Below are 14,781 nucleotides of genomic sequence, written 5' to 3'. Positions count from 1 at the left end.
TGTGTACACTCATGTGAGTAGTCCAGCTGCTGTCAGTGAGGCTGTGTGGGGGTAGGGGGTCGGGGAGAGATTGGTTTGGGCCCCCAGCTGGCTATGAAATTAGCTCTCCAAAGGCACTGGTGGAATCTCTCCACCCCTTTGGGAAACTGTGTCACGTTCACGCTTGGCTGATTGCTCAGCATTTTCCCCCAGATGCAGGAAGGTACCACCGCAGAGATCACTCCCGATATCCTGAGAAGTGAGGATGAGGACTCCCCTCCAGAGGAAGTGGTTTATTCCATCAGGCCCCCAGCCAATGGGAAGGTTGTGCTGAGGTCGTCTCCTAGCAACGGGATCCTGCAGTTCACTCAGGCTCAGATAAATAGTGGACTTGTTCAGTTTGTGCATGAAGGTAGGTAATGGACAGGTGGAAGCAGGACATTCCCGGGCCTGGAGGCCAGGGTGCTGAGGGGCCTGTTGTGGATCAATGCGGGGAGAGCTGTATGTTAAGGAAAACTAACTCTGGCCAGTCAAATACCCCAACACGGCACTGCCCAGCCCATAAACACTAGTGTACAGCCCACAGCTGGAAAGAACCCCCTGTCCTGGGACAAGAAGAGACTGCAGTCTCCCAGGCAGATCCTGCTCTCATTAGCCCCATTGTAAACGCAGAGTAACCCCCTCAGCTTCAATGTCATTACTCCAGATTTACACCAACCCTGCAAGTTCGTTCAACTCAAAGTTGGCTTTCCCCTGATGTGTAACTCACCCAACACCTGGCCCTCCCCCATAATTAACTTGTGTCGTGATGTACTGAGCTCAGGCATTGTGTCCGACAGCATGGCACTTACGGCAAGGACTCAGTCTTCCTGTCACTTCATAAGAGAGGCCGCTGAGGGAGCCGCCTCCCCACATGATTCCTGAACCCCTCACTTCTTGGCTGTCCTCTTGTTTTATTCTTATGACCACCATGAAGGGCACCATGGACCATAATTTGGCAATCACGGACAGCCTAGTGACACAAGGGGACTCTACAATAGAGCCCAGCCCTGACCTGGTGTGAGCCGAGGCAATTCAGCTTCCATGCTTACTCATTCCTGAGCTGGGCTAGTTTCCCCCCCACACACACACGCACACCCAATACACAAACACACAAGTCACCAGTGGACCCCAGCCCAGTGCTGAGCTGGGGGGATTCAGTTTTCCTGCTCATTCAGCCCTGAATGAGGCTTCCCAAGTCACTAGTGCACCCCAACAATGGCTAGTGAGGAATTTAGTCTCCATGTTCATTCCTTCACAAGCTTTGCTACGCTGTTCCACCAGTGTCTCTCACCCTCTGCCTTCCTCTTATGGGGTAAGAGTTATCAATGTCATGCCACTGGATCCCGCTGACTGATCCCTGTCCCACTAACATGCTTTCTGCAGGACCCCTTGATGGTGGCTTCTCCTTCAATCTATCTGATGGCGAGAACATCTCCCCCAGGCATTTCTTCACTGTGAGTGCCCAGAAGAAGCTGGTCATCACCTTGGAAAACAAACAGGATCTCACTCTGTGTCCAGGTGAGTCACCCACAGAGGAAAGAGGGGTGACCCCAGTCGGGGCTGCTGAAAGGAGAGGAGCTGGGCCAGCAAGAGCCTTGAAAAGTCATCGAATCAGCAGTGTCCAACAGCTCCAGTAGCTATTGGGCTAGGTTGGTTTATGGAAGGAGAAAAGAAAAATCAGTGGAAGACTGTGTTGAAAGAAACATGAGTGGGAGTAAGGTGTGTCAGGCTGAAAGGAGGGAGGGCTGATGGTAACATATGGGCGCTGATGGAGGCAGAATGAAAGACAATGCAGGAAAAGGTAGATGCTTAGAAATCTATATGTTGGGCCTTTGTCCTGACTGGCTTCTACTATGTCAGTACTGCCAGCAGCCCTTCCCCAGAGGATCCAGTGAGCTGCTGTTCAGCCATGCAGACGATTAAGCATGCAGCAGTGGGAGGCGATGGGGTGGGTGATCTGGCACGAGAAAGGGCTTGGCCTGATTTGTGACTCCACTCCCTTTCTGAGACCACAGATGGCATTTCACCTCCTATTGTGTGGCATTTACCTAACACTCAAGTGACACTTTCCAGCCTAGCTGCACAGAGAGAGGGAGACATGATAAGAGGCATTTCTGTTGCCCACTGAGACATAAGGACTCAGCAGCCTCTTAGGCTCAGATTTTCAGAAAAATGCACAGGCAGCAGCATCGCCCAAGCTGCCCATTTACACGCACAGTTACCCGGATCGCACGGCCTGCACAAATCGGGACCATTCTTTGTGCAGATGGGGCACTTATGGATCATTTACTCACATAAATACCCGGTCCATGCTTGGAGTTTTGGCAGGTGTGGAGGCAAATCATGCAGACATTTTGTGTGCACGTAAATGGGCAGCAAAGCCGGCCCTTAAAGGCTGTGGTTGGTTAGCTTAAAATATATCTGTGTGTATAAATATTTACGTCTAGCACTGAAATCCACTGCAAAACTCCCACTGATGTCACTGATGCAGGGACAAGTATCTGATGATACCCAATGGATGTGTATCAATGCCCCACCTGCCCTTTTTCTGTCCAGGGGACTAGCCCAAATTCTGGGATGGGACTTGAATCTACAGGTGTAAGGATATGAATGAAAGGGCTGGTAAAGAAGCTAATGCACTCTGATCTGTGTGGTTATGCCAGGTTCCCAGGCAGTTAGAGACATCTTAGCCTATAAGATACATCCTTCTATAAAGGGGGGAAGGAGGGAGCACTGATTGGCTGCTGTGAATAAATGCACTGTATACTATTTGTTTTAAAGGGACCCTTCAGCCAATCACAAGCCAGAATTTGAAAGCAGTAACCAACAGCAAAGCAGATTCCCGTCCCTTATTTTACAGCATAGAGGAGCCCCCACAACTGGGCAGGCTGGTGAAATACCATCTGGGCAGTGCCAGTGGGCCACTGGAGAACTTCACCCAGGCTGAGGTAAGTGGTCCTGCCTCCCCATTGTCATGTCCCTCATGTTATATCATGTCTCATGTTAGAGAAGAGACAAGCTTCAGGTGCCTTGATTCATTATTGAGGCTGCTGCACCACAGGCGTTGCCATGTGTGGGCCGGGGTGGGGTGTGGTCCACCCTATTAGCAGCCAGGCCTTCCCAAATCTGAGCATGGCTGAATGCCAAGTGTAAGTAAATTTCTTCATGTGCAATATCAATGATTTGCTCCGATGGCAGACCTTGCTCACTGCCTGTCCAGCATAAATTGCAGCCCACCCAAATTTCCCTTCCTAGCTATGCCACTGTGCTGCACCTGCGCAAACCCTCTAGCTCCCAGCCTGACTAACATAACTGGATTCTACAGCACAATGCAGTCTTCTTTAGTCACCGCTGAAATATATGCAAGGAGACCGGATGGCTCAAGGCAGCAGAGCCATTTACCTCCTTGTCACCAGGGTAAATCCAGCCAGAGCTGATAATGACCAAACACTGTTGCATGTGACCTGTGGTGTTTGGTGGTTTCTGCAATGTGAGTCAGTGGTCTCAGACCAGTTCCCAGTGCATGGGAGAAGTATCAACACAACCAACGTCCTTGCTGGTGGTCTCAGAGAAGAGGCCATTGAGACTAACTGGCTTTTCCAGCCCTACAGAAGGTCCTAAAATCTGGTGTTAAGGGGGATTATCGGGCTCTGTTCTGGAAGCCTGCCCCTGTGTTTGGAGATAGAGGACATGTGTCTCCAGCCTTGTCAAACTGGCATGTTGCACCAGCTCTGAATTCACTGCTCATTCCTGGATGAAACATGAGGGCCAGATCCACGGCAGCGGTAGAGCAGCACAGCGCCATCAGCTGAGCATCTAGCCCTTCCTTTGCCAAAAGTGAGGCCTTCCTCCCAAATCACAAACCAAAAAAAGCCGTCATTGTCTCTCTCCACCGGGTGCCACACTGCTCCCATTTCAGAACAAATCTTGGTCCTGGCAACTTTAACTATAACCTGGGGCCTGAAACCCTCTCAGGTCTGCCATGGGAATCTTGGAACTCTGGAGCCCTGTGTTTAATAGCAAGCAACCAATTCAGAATTCGGCTCTCCCCACTCCTCCTGGCAGCAGCATTCCCTGTGTGCTACACATTATTTTGCAGAGCAGGCTGTAAGATCAGACTGAGCACACTCACCTGCTGCCTTTCCTTCCATGGAGGGACAGATGGGATCCAGTATATTTCTCAGATAATAGATTACATTGCAGTTTGCAGGCTGTTCATCTCTTTCACCTCCTCTCTCGTCTTTCTCATTCTGCCTTTCTTTTCCTTCTTTTCTCTCTCTTTTTCTACCATCGCCATTCTAACTCAACACACACACACCTCTCTTACAGAAAAGTCTTACAAAATGCTATAGTAAATGCACTCATAGGATTCTACAGAAATGATTCTCAAACCCTTTTGAATGTAACAGAGAATTTTACCCCCCGCTACATAAATTCAAAAGGCTGGCCTGGACATTCTATCAAAATGTGGCCTGATTGTTCTCTCTAGGAACTTTCCATGAAGGATGCAGCATTCCTGGGTAGCTTCTAAACTTTGGTAGCCATGATTTGATTTCAGTTTGCCCATTGAAACAGCGTGATCTAGTGATTAAAGCAGGACGTTGGGATCTATTCTCAGCAATGCCATTGGGTTGTTGGGCAGGTCACTTCACCCCTCTATGCCTTTTGGTAATATTGGGACAGTGATACTCACCCACCTTGTAATGTGCTTTGAGATTCTTGGATGAAAGGTGCTATACAAGCACAGAGTATTACTACTATTCTGTTCTGTTCTCTGAGGGCTCAGCACTCAACCACATCTGTCAGAATTGCAGAAAGAGCAAATACGCAGGAGAACACTGCTCCTCTCACCCAGCACTGCTCTGATTCAGACTTCCCCCGAGATCCCCAGCACAGAACTCAAACCACATTTTGTTTTTCGTTTCTCATCCTCTTTTTAATCCCCACCCCCTTGGACAGTCCCAGCAAGCAGCAGGGCTGTAAACACTATCCCATCAGATAGGCGCTGAACTCTTCTGCCATCGCCAGCCAATGAAATATTCACCGGGTTACCACAGCAACGCATGCAGTTGCCACGGCTCCCTTGACATCACACTCCAGAAAGGCTGTGGCAGATGATGGCCCCAGTGTCCCCAGCAACATGTGAACAGGCGGATGGACTGTTCAAACTGGGTCACCTCTGATGGGGTTTCAAATTAGGGGTCTCTCCCCCTCCAGAAATCTACTGCTGCCTTCAACAGAGCGAGGGAGGTGCAGACATGGAAATATCTAGATTAAAGAGAGGGCAGAGGGTACTTTAATAATTTTTACAGTGCAAACCAGGAAGGGCCTGCTATTCAAATCAGGCACACGTAGCCAGGCACACACAGAAGTACAACTGCACATCTAAATTGTGCACACATTGATCGTGGCTGCACATGCAAATCAGGATTGTGTAATCAACCATTTGTACCCACAATTAGCTGATTTAGGCAAAAAATCTGAGTGACTGCACATACAAATTAGGCATATATATTTTGCATGTGCAATTCTGCCTGCCTAGTTCTGGAGAATTGCATTTAAGAGAGGCTTCTCACTCTAATTTAACCCTGCTTTAAACAGCTACAGCTTTCAAGTCACAGTTTCTTTTGCTAGTAAAACTATAAATGTTTCCCATATCTTCCCACATGAGCTATTCTCAGCCCACTTCAGAATGACGATCTCTCCAGTTCTGTGCTTCCCATACTCCTCCATAGTAGCCATTCTCAGCCCAGCAAATAAGGAGCTGGGAGAAGAATCAGTGTTGTCTTTCATCATCTCCCAACAACATCATTTTTATACATACACCTAAGATCCCGGTCCCATTACGCTAGGCGCTGTACAGACATTGTGAGAGACACTCCCAGACCTAAAAGCACTTACAATCTAAATAAACAAGAGAGACAAGCAGCAAGAGGGGAGGTAACATGCCCAAAATCACCCAGCACATCTGTAGCAGAATCAGGAATAGAACCCAGGTCTCCTAATACCCAGGCCAGCATCTTACCCGCTAGACCAGGGGTCTCAAACTCAATTGACCACAAGGGCCACATGAGGACTAGTACATTGGCCGAGGGCCACATTACTGACACCTCCCCCCCCACTGCCCTCGGCCCCGCCCCCACTCCACCCCTTCCATGAGGCCCCGCCCCCATTCCAACCCCTTCCCCAAAATCCCCACCCCAACTCTGCCCCCTTCCTGTTCCCAGGAGGTGCAGGAGGGGTGTGAGGAGGTGGCGGGGGCTCAGGGCAGGGGGTTCGGCTGCAGGAGAGGTTCGGGGGGCGGGCTCCAGCCCGACACGCACTGGGGGCAGGGCAGGCTCCCTGCCTGTCTGTCCCCACGCCGCTCCAGGAAGTGGCCGGAACTTGGGGGAGGAGGGGCACAGGGGTCTGTGTGTTGCTGTTGCTTCAGGCACCGCCCCCAGCAGCTCCCGTTGGCCGGGAATGGGGAACCGCGGCCAATGGGAGCTGCTGGGGGTGCTGCCTGAAGCAAGAGCAACACACAGACCCCTGTGCCCCCCTTCCCCACGTTCCAGCCGCTTCCCGGAGCAGCGCGGGGGCAGGGCAGGCAGGGAGTCTGCCCTTCCCCCGGTGCGCGTCGGGCTGGAGCCGCTCTAGGTAAATGCTGTGGGGGCGGGGGGGCCACAAGGAGCTTGAGGGCCGCAGAAAACAACCCCGCGGGCCGCATGCGGCCCCTGGGCCGCGTGTTTGAGACCCCTGCGCTAGACCAATGCTCAGAACCAGTACTACATGTTGTTTTAAGCTACTCCTATCTCAGTGTTGGCTCCAATCCTTTGCCCTTCTGCTCTGCTCCTGCCCACATCCCTCCATTCTCAGCCCAATGCAGACTGAGGGCCCCTCAGTGTGTTGCCCCTGTGGCCTGAACGGGTAGCCAAAATTCGGGGTCTTGCAGTGTTGTTTCCATTAGGACAAGAAATCAGCGATACAAGTCAGTTATATTCTAGATGTAATCTTGTGTATTTAGGCCTTTTTCCCTGAGCATAAAGAAACAAAGCAGGCAGTTTCCTGGCTCAGAAATCCCCACGTCTGCTCTTCCAGCAAGCTCTGTGCCCAAGAAGCCCTGTTCCTCTGCGGGTCACACACATAGCTCATTCTCCTGGCTTTCTGCCTCCAGCACACACTGCTTGCAACCAATAGCTTAACTCCTGCACTTGCACCAGGGAAAGCCCTCAGTGCCAACGGCTTAGCTCTGACCTGCCATGAGGCCACTGCCTTGGACAGTCGTCCCCCACACCATCATCTGTAGCTGTTTTTATTAAATAAAAAGGCTTTTATTGCTCCCTCTTTTAGGCCTGAAAGAGGGTGCTTGGTACCCCTTGGCTTTAGGATCTGAAACACCCGCCCAGTGGCAGCCAATAGCACCTTTCAGCATAACAGAGGGCTTGACTCTCCCATTCTTCTGTGTTGGGCACCAAGAGGGGCACTCGGAGGCAGCATGACCCAGTGATTAGAGCAGAGAGCTAGGAATGAGGAATTCTGGGTCCTACTCCCTTCTCTCCCATCAACTCACCATATGACCCAGGGCAGTCGCTGTGCCTCAGTTTCCCCACCTGTACAACACTGATAATGATACCGCAGTGATTGGCGATCTATAAATAAAACAGATAGGCAGATCTCTTGCTGAATTCAGTGGCAGTTCTGCATGCTGGCTGGCTGCAGGATCCTGTCCAGGAAATAGTATTGGGTATTATTTCTTGTTTTATTTTGCTATGATTAAAAGGGTGTTTGCTTGTTTGCTTTTTGTTTCAAACCAGGTGGATAGAGGAATAATTTTTTACCAGCACGACATGCCTCAGCAGCCATTCTGGTTTACCCAGGATGCTTTTCACTTCCAAGTCTCCTCCCCACCCACAGTAACCAATTCAAACGTCCTCGGAGTGCTGGTCTCATTCGAGGCAAGCTGTCCCCACCCCTCAACGAAGCTGTGGAGAAACCAAGGTAAAAGAGCCATGGAGCTGTTGGGAACAAAGCTGCGCTGGCTCCCATGAACAGACGAGGGAGTCTGTGGTCAAGGGGAGGGAGGGTGCGGACAATGTCATCCAGGAAGCAAGGGACATGAGAGCTGTACTGAACTTTGCTAGCTTCCCTCTCTCTCTTTCTCTCTCTCTCTCTGTATTACCGAGGAGTCTTAGGAACAGCCATTCTGAATCTCCACACTGAGATCCCAGTTCAGGAAGGCAACCCCATGCCGGACAGCACTTCAGCACAATCGTAGCCGAACAAGTGCTTAAATGCTTTTCTGAATCGGGCCCCCTCTGCAGCAAGGACTCTCATACTTCTCTTCTCTCAGTCCTTCCTTTGCTGTGGCTTCCCTCTTCCTTCTGTACCTCTCAACCTTCCTCGATTCCTTTCCTTTCCTCCTGTTCTCCAGCAGAACTATTGTGATACATTGCATTTGTTCTCCTTCCCCTGCCTCCAGCTTTCCTTTGTATCTCTCTTCCTTGAGCTCTCCTCCTCTCTCCTCCATAGCATTCTCTGTTTTAGCTCCACCGTCTCTCTCTCCCAGCCCTTCCTCTCCTCCCCACCACTTCACCTTTTCTGGTTCCTCCTGGCTGAGTGCTGTTGTCATCAAGACAGTCACTGGACAGTGTTCTCCTTTCTTCCAGGCCTCAGGATCCTGGAAGCTCAAAGAGCGCAAATTGACACCTCAGTGCTGGATGCTTCCAACCTGTTGACCAAAGTTCCGGAGTCCAAGCGGGCATCCTATGATGTAGTGTTCCTAGTTACGGAGCTGCCCACCCATGGGCACCTTTCTCTTGCAGACGTACCCATCAGCGAAGAGCATCCCTACTTCCTGCAGTCTGATGTGGTCGTGGGAAACCTGCAATATGCTCACCGTGGGTCTGGGACCCGGGAAGATAATTTCAGATTTAAGGCTTGGCTGCGGCCTAGGGCTATGGAGTCTACTCGGCCTCCACAGGAAGGAGGGGGATTGGTCATTTCTGAAGCATTCAACATAACAGTGAGCGAGATCAATGAGAAACCACCTCGCCTCGCAAAGCAAGGCCATGCTCTGCAGGTTCTCCATGGCTCCTCAGCGGTGCTCTCCCAGGATCATTTGGATGTTATAGATCCTGACAGTTCCCCGGAAGAGGTTGAATACAGAATCCTCAAGGGGCCATCCAATGGCTTCCTGGCCAACACACACAACAAACAGGTGCCTATCAGTCAGTTCACCCAAGCAGACATCAATGCCGGGCACCTAATATTCATCACCAATGGGAGTGGTTCTCCTGGGTCCTTAGAGTTCAGCATCTCCGATGGGCATAATCCACCCATCTTCACTTCTCTGGAGATTGAGGTTCTGCCTGAAGTAACCACAGTGATGAGCCAGATACCCCTGGAAATACCCCAGGGCCTAAACATTGCTTCGCTGTCCCGAGAGCACCTCCTGGGGGCATCACACCCAGGGGAACAAGAAGTCCATTACACAATCACCAGGGATCCAAAATTTGGCCAGTTGAGGGTCAATCAAAGCCCAGCGAGAAGCTTTTCCCAGAAGCAAGTGGACAATGGTGAAGTGACTTTTACTTTCACAGATTTCACCTCTGCCAAAGATGAATTCCAGTTCCTCTCAACGTCCAAAGGAGCAAACACATCGGGGGGAGTGAATGTGACAGTCAAGGCCTTGGTCAGGACATGGCAGGGGATTCGGTGGCCGAGGGGAACCACCACCCTTCTGGACACCAGGGTCCTTGATGCCAGTGAGCTGGCCAACAAGACAAAGAGCATCCCAGCTTTTACAATCCTCAGAGCCCCCCAGGGCAGCCATTTTGTGAAAATCTCAGGAGACAAAGAGAGTCAGCATGCGCCCACAGATACCTTCACCCAGCACGACCTCGAGCAGGGGCTGGTCGGGCTGCAAGTTCTGGAAATGGAAGATGCTGGCCACCACTTGTTGAATGACAGCTTTCTGTTCGAGCTGGCAGCTGATGGGGTGCCACCCGCCTTGGAATTTCTGGGGTATAGCACAGAGCCGTACAACTCCTCCACGCCATACGGAACCCCGCTACTCAGAGCCCCCCACCTCCCGGAGACGAGTGACAGGCAAACGCCCCAAGAGGTGAGCTCCTCCTCACAAACACTGGCCACCCAGCCCCAGGGCTCTGACCAGCTGAGCCACAACACCAGCAAGTATGACATGCTTCCAACAGCCTGGGGGGGCCACGAAGCTACCACCAGCCCCTCTCCCTTGGAGGGGGGCACATTCCTCAGCTTCATTGAAGCCAACATGTTCAGCGTGATCATCCCAATCTGCCTGATCATCCTCCTCCTGGCATTAATCCTTCTCCTGATCTTTTATCTCCACAAACGCAACAAGACCGGGAAGCACAACGTCCAGGGGACAACTTCCAAACCCAAGAATGGGGCAGTGGTCGACCAGGAAACCTTCCGCAAGACTGACCCGAACCAAGCCATTCCTTTAACGACTGTGAACCCTCTGGAGGCCAAAGGATCGGGGCCCACAGGCAAAGGGCCAGGAGGGCAGCAGGACCCCGAGCTACTTCAGTACTGCAGGACATCCAACCCCGCCTTAAAAAATAACCAGTACTGGGTCTGAACGCTGGGCCGAGAGTCTAAAAGGCAAGACTGTCTCCAAGCAGAGCTCCTCGGCCTCCTGGATTGTTATGGAGTCATCCTGCCTCTTCCTCCTCCTCCTTCCTGACAAGCAGGAGGCAATCCCATTGACACAAGAGGACTCCTGGGGATGCAGGGTCCCCAAGATGGTTCCAGAGTCTCACTGGTATGACAGCAGGGAATCTCCCTGAAGGGAATAAATATCTTGACATCCCAGGTCTCCCAGTTGTTTGGGTGGGATGGGAGGGGGGAAGGAAAGGACAGCTGAAAGCCAGATAACTCCTGTGGGTGACTTAACTGTGCAGTGTAATGGGCCGGGGGGCAGGGGAAGGTTGTGGGAATACAGTGTGCCCCCAGTGAATCCTTTCCAGGCAGATATTTGGCCACCTCAATAGCTCATCTGCACTGGGAAAGAGTTACAGATACCAATAAATCATAGGACAGGTAGGTCCCGGCTGGCCCATCTCGCTCAGCCCAAGCACAGGAGTGTCTGCACTTAACCATTTCAGTGAGGCTGGTCAGGGCCGCCCGGGGGGGGGGGGGGGCAAGTGGAGCAATTGGCCCCGGGCCCCACAGGGGCCCCGCGAGCCCTGGCTGAGAATCCCTTTCCTGGCTAGAGGCGCCTTTTTACTTACCCGGCGGCGGTCCGGGTCTTCGGCGGCATTTCGGCAGTGGGTCCTTCAGTGTTGCCGAAGACGTGGAGCGACTGAAGGACCCGCCGCTGCCACAGACTCGGAGCGCCGCCTGGTGAGTGCGTCCGCTCCCCGCTTTGCCCCAGGTCCCCTGAATCCTCTGGGCGGCCCTGAGGCTGGTGGGAGGTGAGCTTTCCACCAGGGTGTTTTTCAAGCTCTGGCGCAAAAGGCAAGATTAAGAGCAATTTGCATTCAGTCAGGGTGGTCACAGAGTCCTCCAAATTCCCCAGGGCTAGGTGGGCTAAGGCACTGGCCCTTACGATCAGAAAATCTCCACTGCCGAAGCCAAGGGAATTTAAATTGTCCCCACCCATTCAGAAAAGCAATCTCTTTTTCTTTGAATATTTGTCATGTGTTGCATCAGATGGATTGAACAGTCATTTACCATATTGCACAACAGGTAGAAGGAATGTAACAGATTACAAAACTGGAGCATGTTTGCAGTGATTAGGGTCTATCAGGATGCCACTATCTGGGACGTCTGTTGGTGTGTGGAATATATTTTATGAAACAGATAACAAACATACGGGATCCGATCCTCAGCTGGTGTAACTCAGCAGAGCTCCACTGATTTTCACCAGCTGAGGATCTGGTCCTGTGCTATATCGACCCTGATTCTGCTCTCCCTTACGTCAGTGTAAATCAGGAGTAACCCCACAGAAGTCAAAGGAGATACATGTGAGAGAAGAATTAGATCCGTTATAAGGACACTCCAGCAGAAGTACCCACAGCAGGTGGATCATATGATCATATTGTTCTAAACAAACATTCTGATACTCTCCAGAGGGGATGCCCTCCAGACCTGTTCTCAGCCCTGCTAGTTCTAGAACAACATTTGGAAAGAATGGGTCAAATCCTGGGTCTTGCTCAGTTTCTACTCAGGTAGAATTCCCATTGACATCAATGGAAATTAACCTGAGTAAAGACAGAGGAAAAACTAAGTTATGAGCTCAGGCTCTGACCCAATAATAGTCCTTTGTATTGCTACAGCTGAGAATCTCATCTCTCATTGAGATTGGTGTAAAGCTGGTGTAACTCCACTAAAGCCAATGTACACCGTTCTAACTCACAGTAGAACTTGGCCTTAATTTAAATTTACTTTTATTGTTCCTTCCAAATCGACTGTTTGGTCCTGGAACCCCAGGGGTGTTCCTGCTATATTATATCTAGTGTCAACACAAAGATGAGACATGTTTATTTTGCTCATGCTGAAGTTTACTGTTTACGTATGGGGACGAATTTTTAGAACTGTGGGTGCTAAATTGCACGTCGGACTCCAGAGCCTAAACTCCAGTGTGTGTGTGTGTGTGTGTGTGTGTGTGTGTGTGTGTGTGTGTGTGTGTGTGTGTGTGTGTGTGTGTGTGTGTGTGTGTGTGTAAACCCTGCTTTGTGTGCACAGCTACCCTTGTGCACAGGCAAATCAGAGCATGCATACATTGCTATTTGCATGCTTAGAAATGCATGTGCAGTGTAGCATGCACCCTTTTGAAAATCTGGCTTCAGGGTTTCTATAATAACAAATACTTTATCTCTGAGACTGCTCTTGTGCCGTAGGACATGAAGGGCTGTAACGAACTGCAATGGAGTTGAGGGCTAGGTTTCATTCCAGCAGGAGGAAGAGGGAGGCAATGACTCATTTCAAGTTCTCTTCCTCCTCGTTTGCAGTGATGATGCACGCTCGCTGCATGACACTAGAAACTTAGCACTCAAGAAAGTAAGACTGACAGCACTGACCGGAGCAGGGTAGCGCAGGCTTCTCATACACAGCTCTGCCAGTCCAAATACCTTTGTTGTTCCAGTTCTGGCCAGGTCTGCATGTAGTTTTGCCAATGCATCTCATTTCTGTCCTGCAGCAACCCTGCCATTCCAGTCCGACTCCAGGTGCATCTCTGCCAATACACTCCCATCCCAATGGGAGACACTCCTAGACCTCCACAGAGCTCTGCCTACACTCCCCCATCTAGATTTTTATCAGCAAGTTTGTCCATTATCAGGACCCCACATAGCTCTGCCAATACACCTCAGCCCCGACCTGCTTCCTTTTGCTGTAGGGAAGCAGTATGGCCTAGCGAAGAGGGCACTGGACTGGGACTCAGGAGACCTGGCTTCTATTTCTGGCTTGCAGGGACGGCTCCAGCGTTTTTGCCGCCCCAAGCGGCAGGAAAAAACAAAACAAAAAAAGGCGCGATCGGCGGCACTTCAGCAGCAGCTCTATCGCCGCCGCTTCATTCTTCGGCGGCAATTCAGCGGCAGGTCCTTCCCTCCGAGAGGGACTGTAGCGGGGTGGACACCCGCTCCTGCCTAGAAGGCTTGAAAGCAGCCCTGGAGAGGGCTGCAGCTCTAAAAGCTGGGCTGATTGGGGAAGCGGCTACAGCTGAGCCACACCCCAATCAGGCCACAGCTGGTCTGTATAAAAAGGCTGGGAGCCAGGAGCTCAGCAGTCTCTCTCTGCATTCAGAGAGAGAAGGGCCTGGCTGCAGGCAGGGCCGGCTTTAGGAAGTGTGGGGCCCAATTCGAACATTTTTGGCAGGGCCCCGGCATTTCTTACATGTATTATTTACTTTCAATAACTATATAAATAATAACAAAATTATATATTATGTACATTGCTGGCTGGAGGCAGAGCAGGGGCTGACTGGAGGTAGGGGCTGGCTGGAGGCAGGGCAGGTGGTGCGGGGCTGGCTGGAGATGGGCTGGCTGCAGGCAGGGGGTGCGGGACTGGCTGCAGACAGGGGCTGGCTGCGGGCAGGGCAGGGGGTGCGGGGCTGGAGGCAGGGCAGGGGTTGCAGCAGGGGCTGGCTGCAGGCAGGAGGTGCGGGGCTGGCTGGAGACAGGGGCTGGCTGCGGGCAGGGCAGGCGGTGCGGGGCTGGAGGCAGGGCAGGGGTTGCAGCAGGGGCTGGCTGTGGGCAGGGGGTGCGGGGCTGGCTGGAGACAGGGGCTGGCTGCGGGCAGGGCAGGGGGTGCGGGGCTGGAGGCAGGGCAGGGGTTGCAGCAGGGGCTTGCTGCAGGCAGGAGGTGCGGGGCTGGCTGGAGACAGGGGCTGGCTGTGTGCAAGGCAGGGGGTGCGGGGTGCGGGGCTGGTTTGGGCAGGGGGTGCAGCAGGGGCTGGCTGCCCTGCTTCTACCGCCCCGGCCCTTTAAATAGCTGCCGGAACCCCCCGCTACTCCAGGGCTCTGGGGGCTATTTAAAGGACCCGGGGCTCCCCTGTTTCTACTGCCCCGGCCCTTTAAATAGCTGAGGGAGCCCTGGGGAAGCAGTGGGGCTCCAGCGGCAATTTAAAGGGCCGGGGCAGTAGACGCAACGGGAGCCCCGGACTTTTTAAATAGCCCCCAGAGCCCCGCAGCCCTACCCCAGGGCTTCAGCAGTGGGGCTCTGGTGGCAATTTAAAGGGTCTGGGGCTCCAGCCCCTGCTGGGAGCACCAGGCCCTTTAAATTGCCCCGTGGGGAAGC

At 52.2% G+C, this 14,781-nt stretch overlaps 1 protein-coding gene across 1 annotated transcript in view; it reads left to right on the top strand.

Moving 5' to 3' along the window:
- The window catches only part of CSPG4 (chondroitin sulfate proteoglycan 4), a 75,319-nt gene extending 64,698 nt beyond the window's left edge, over window positions 1–10,621 (top strand). Inside the window, exons 6-10 of the mRNA XM_065412530.1 lie at window positions 193–391; window positions 1,405–1,539; window positions 2,803–2,969; window positions 7,815–7,998; window positions 8,667–10,621. Of these exons, the coding sequence (XP_065268602.1) occupies window positions 193–391; window positions 1,405–1,539; window positions 2,803–2,969; window positions 7,815–7,998; window positions 8,667–10,621 (2,640 nt within the window). The remainder of the gene's footprint in view (window positions 1–192; window positions 392–1,404; window positions 1,540–2,802; window positions 2,970–7,814; window positions 7,999–8,666) is intronic.
- The last annotated feature ends 4,160 nt before the right edge of the window (window positions 10,622–14,781 follow it).

The sequence above is a fragment of the Emys orbicularis genome, chromosome 10 (assembly GCF_028017835.1).
Source record: "Emys orbicularis isolate rEmyOrb1 chromosome 10, rEmyOrb1.hap1, whole genome shotgun sequence".
Taxonomy (NCBI): domain Eukaryota; kingdom Metazoa; phylum Chordata; order Testudines; family Emydidae; genus Emys; species Emys orbicularis.
The sequence above is the reverse complement of the archived record's forward strand: the minus strand, read 5'-3'. Positions and strand labels throughout refer to the sequence as shown.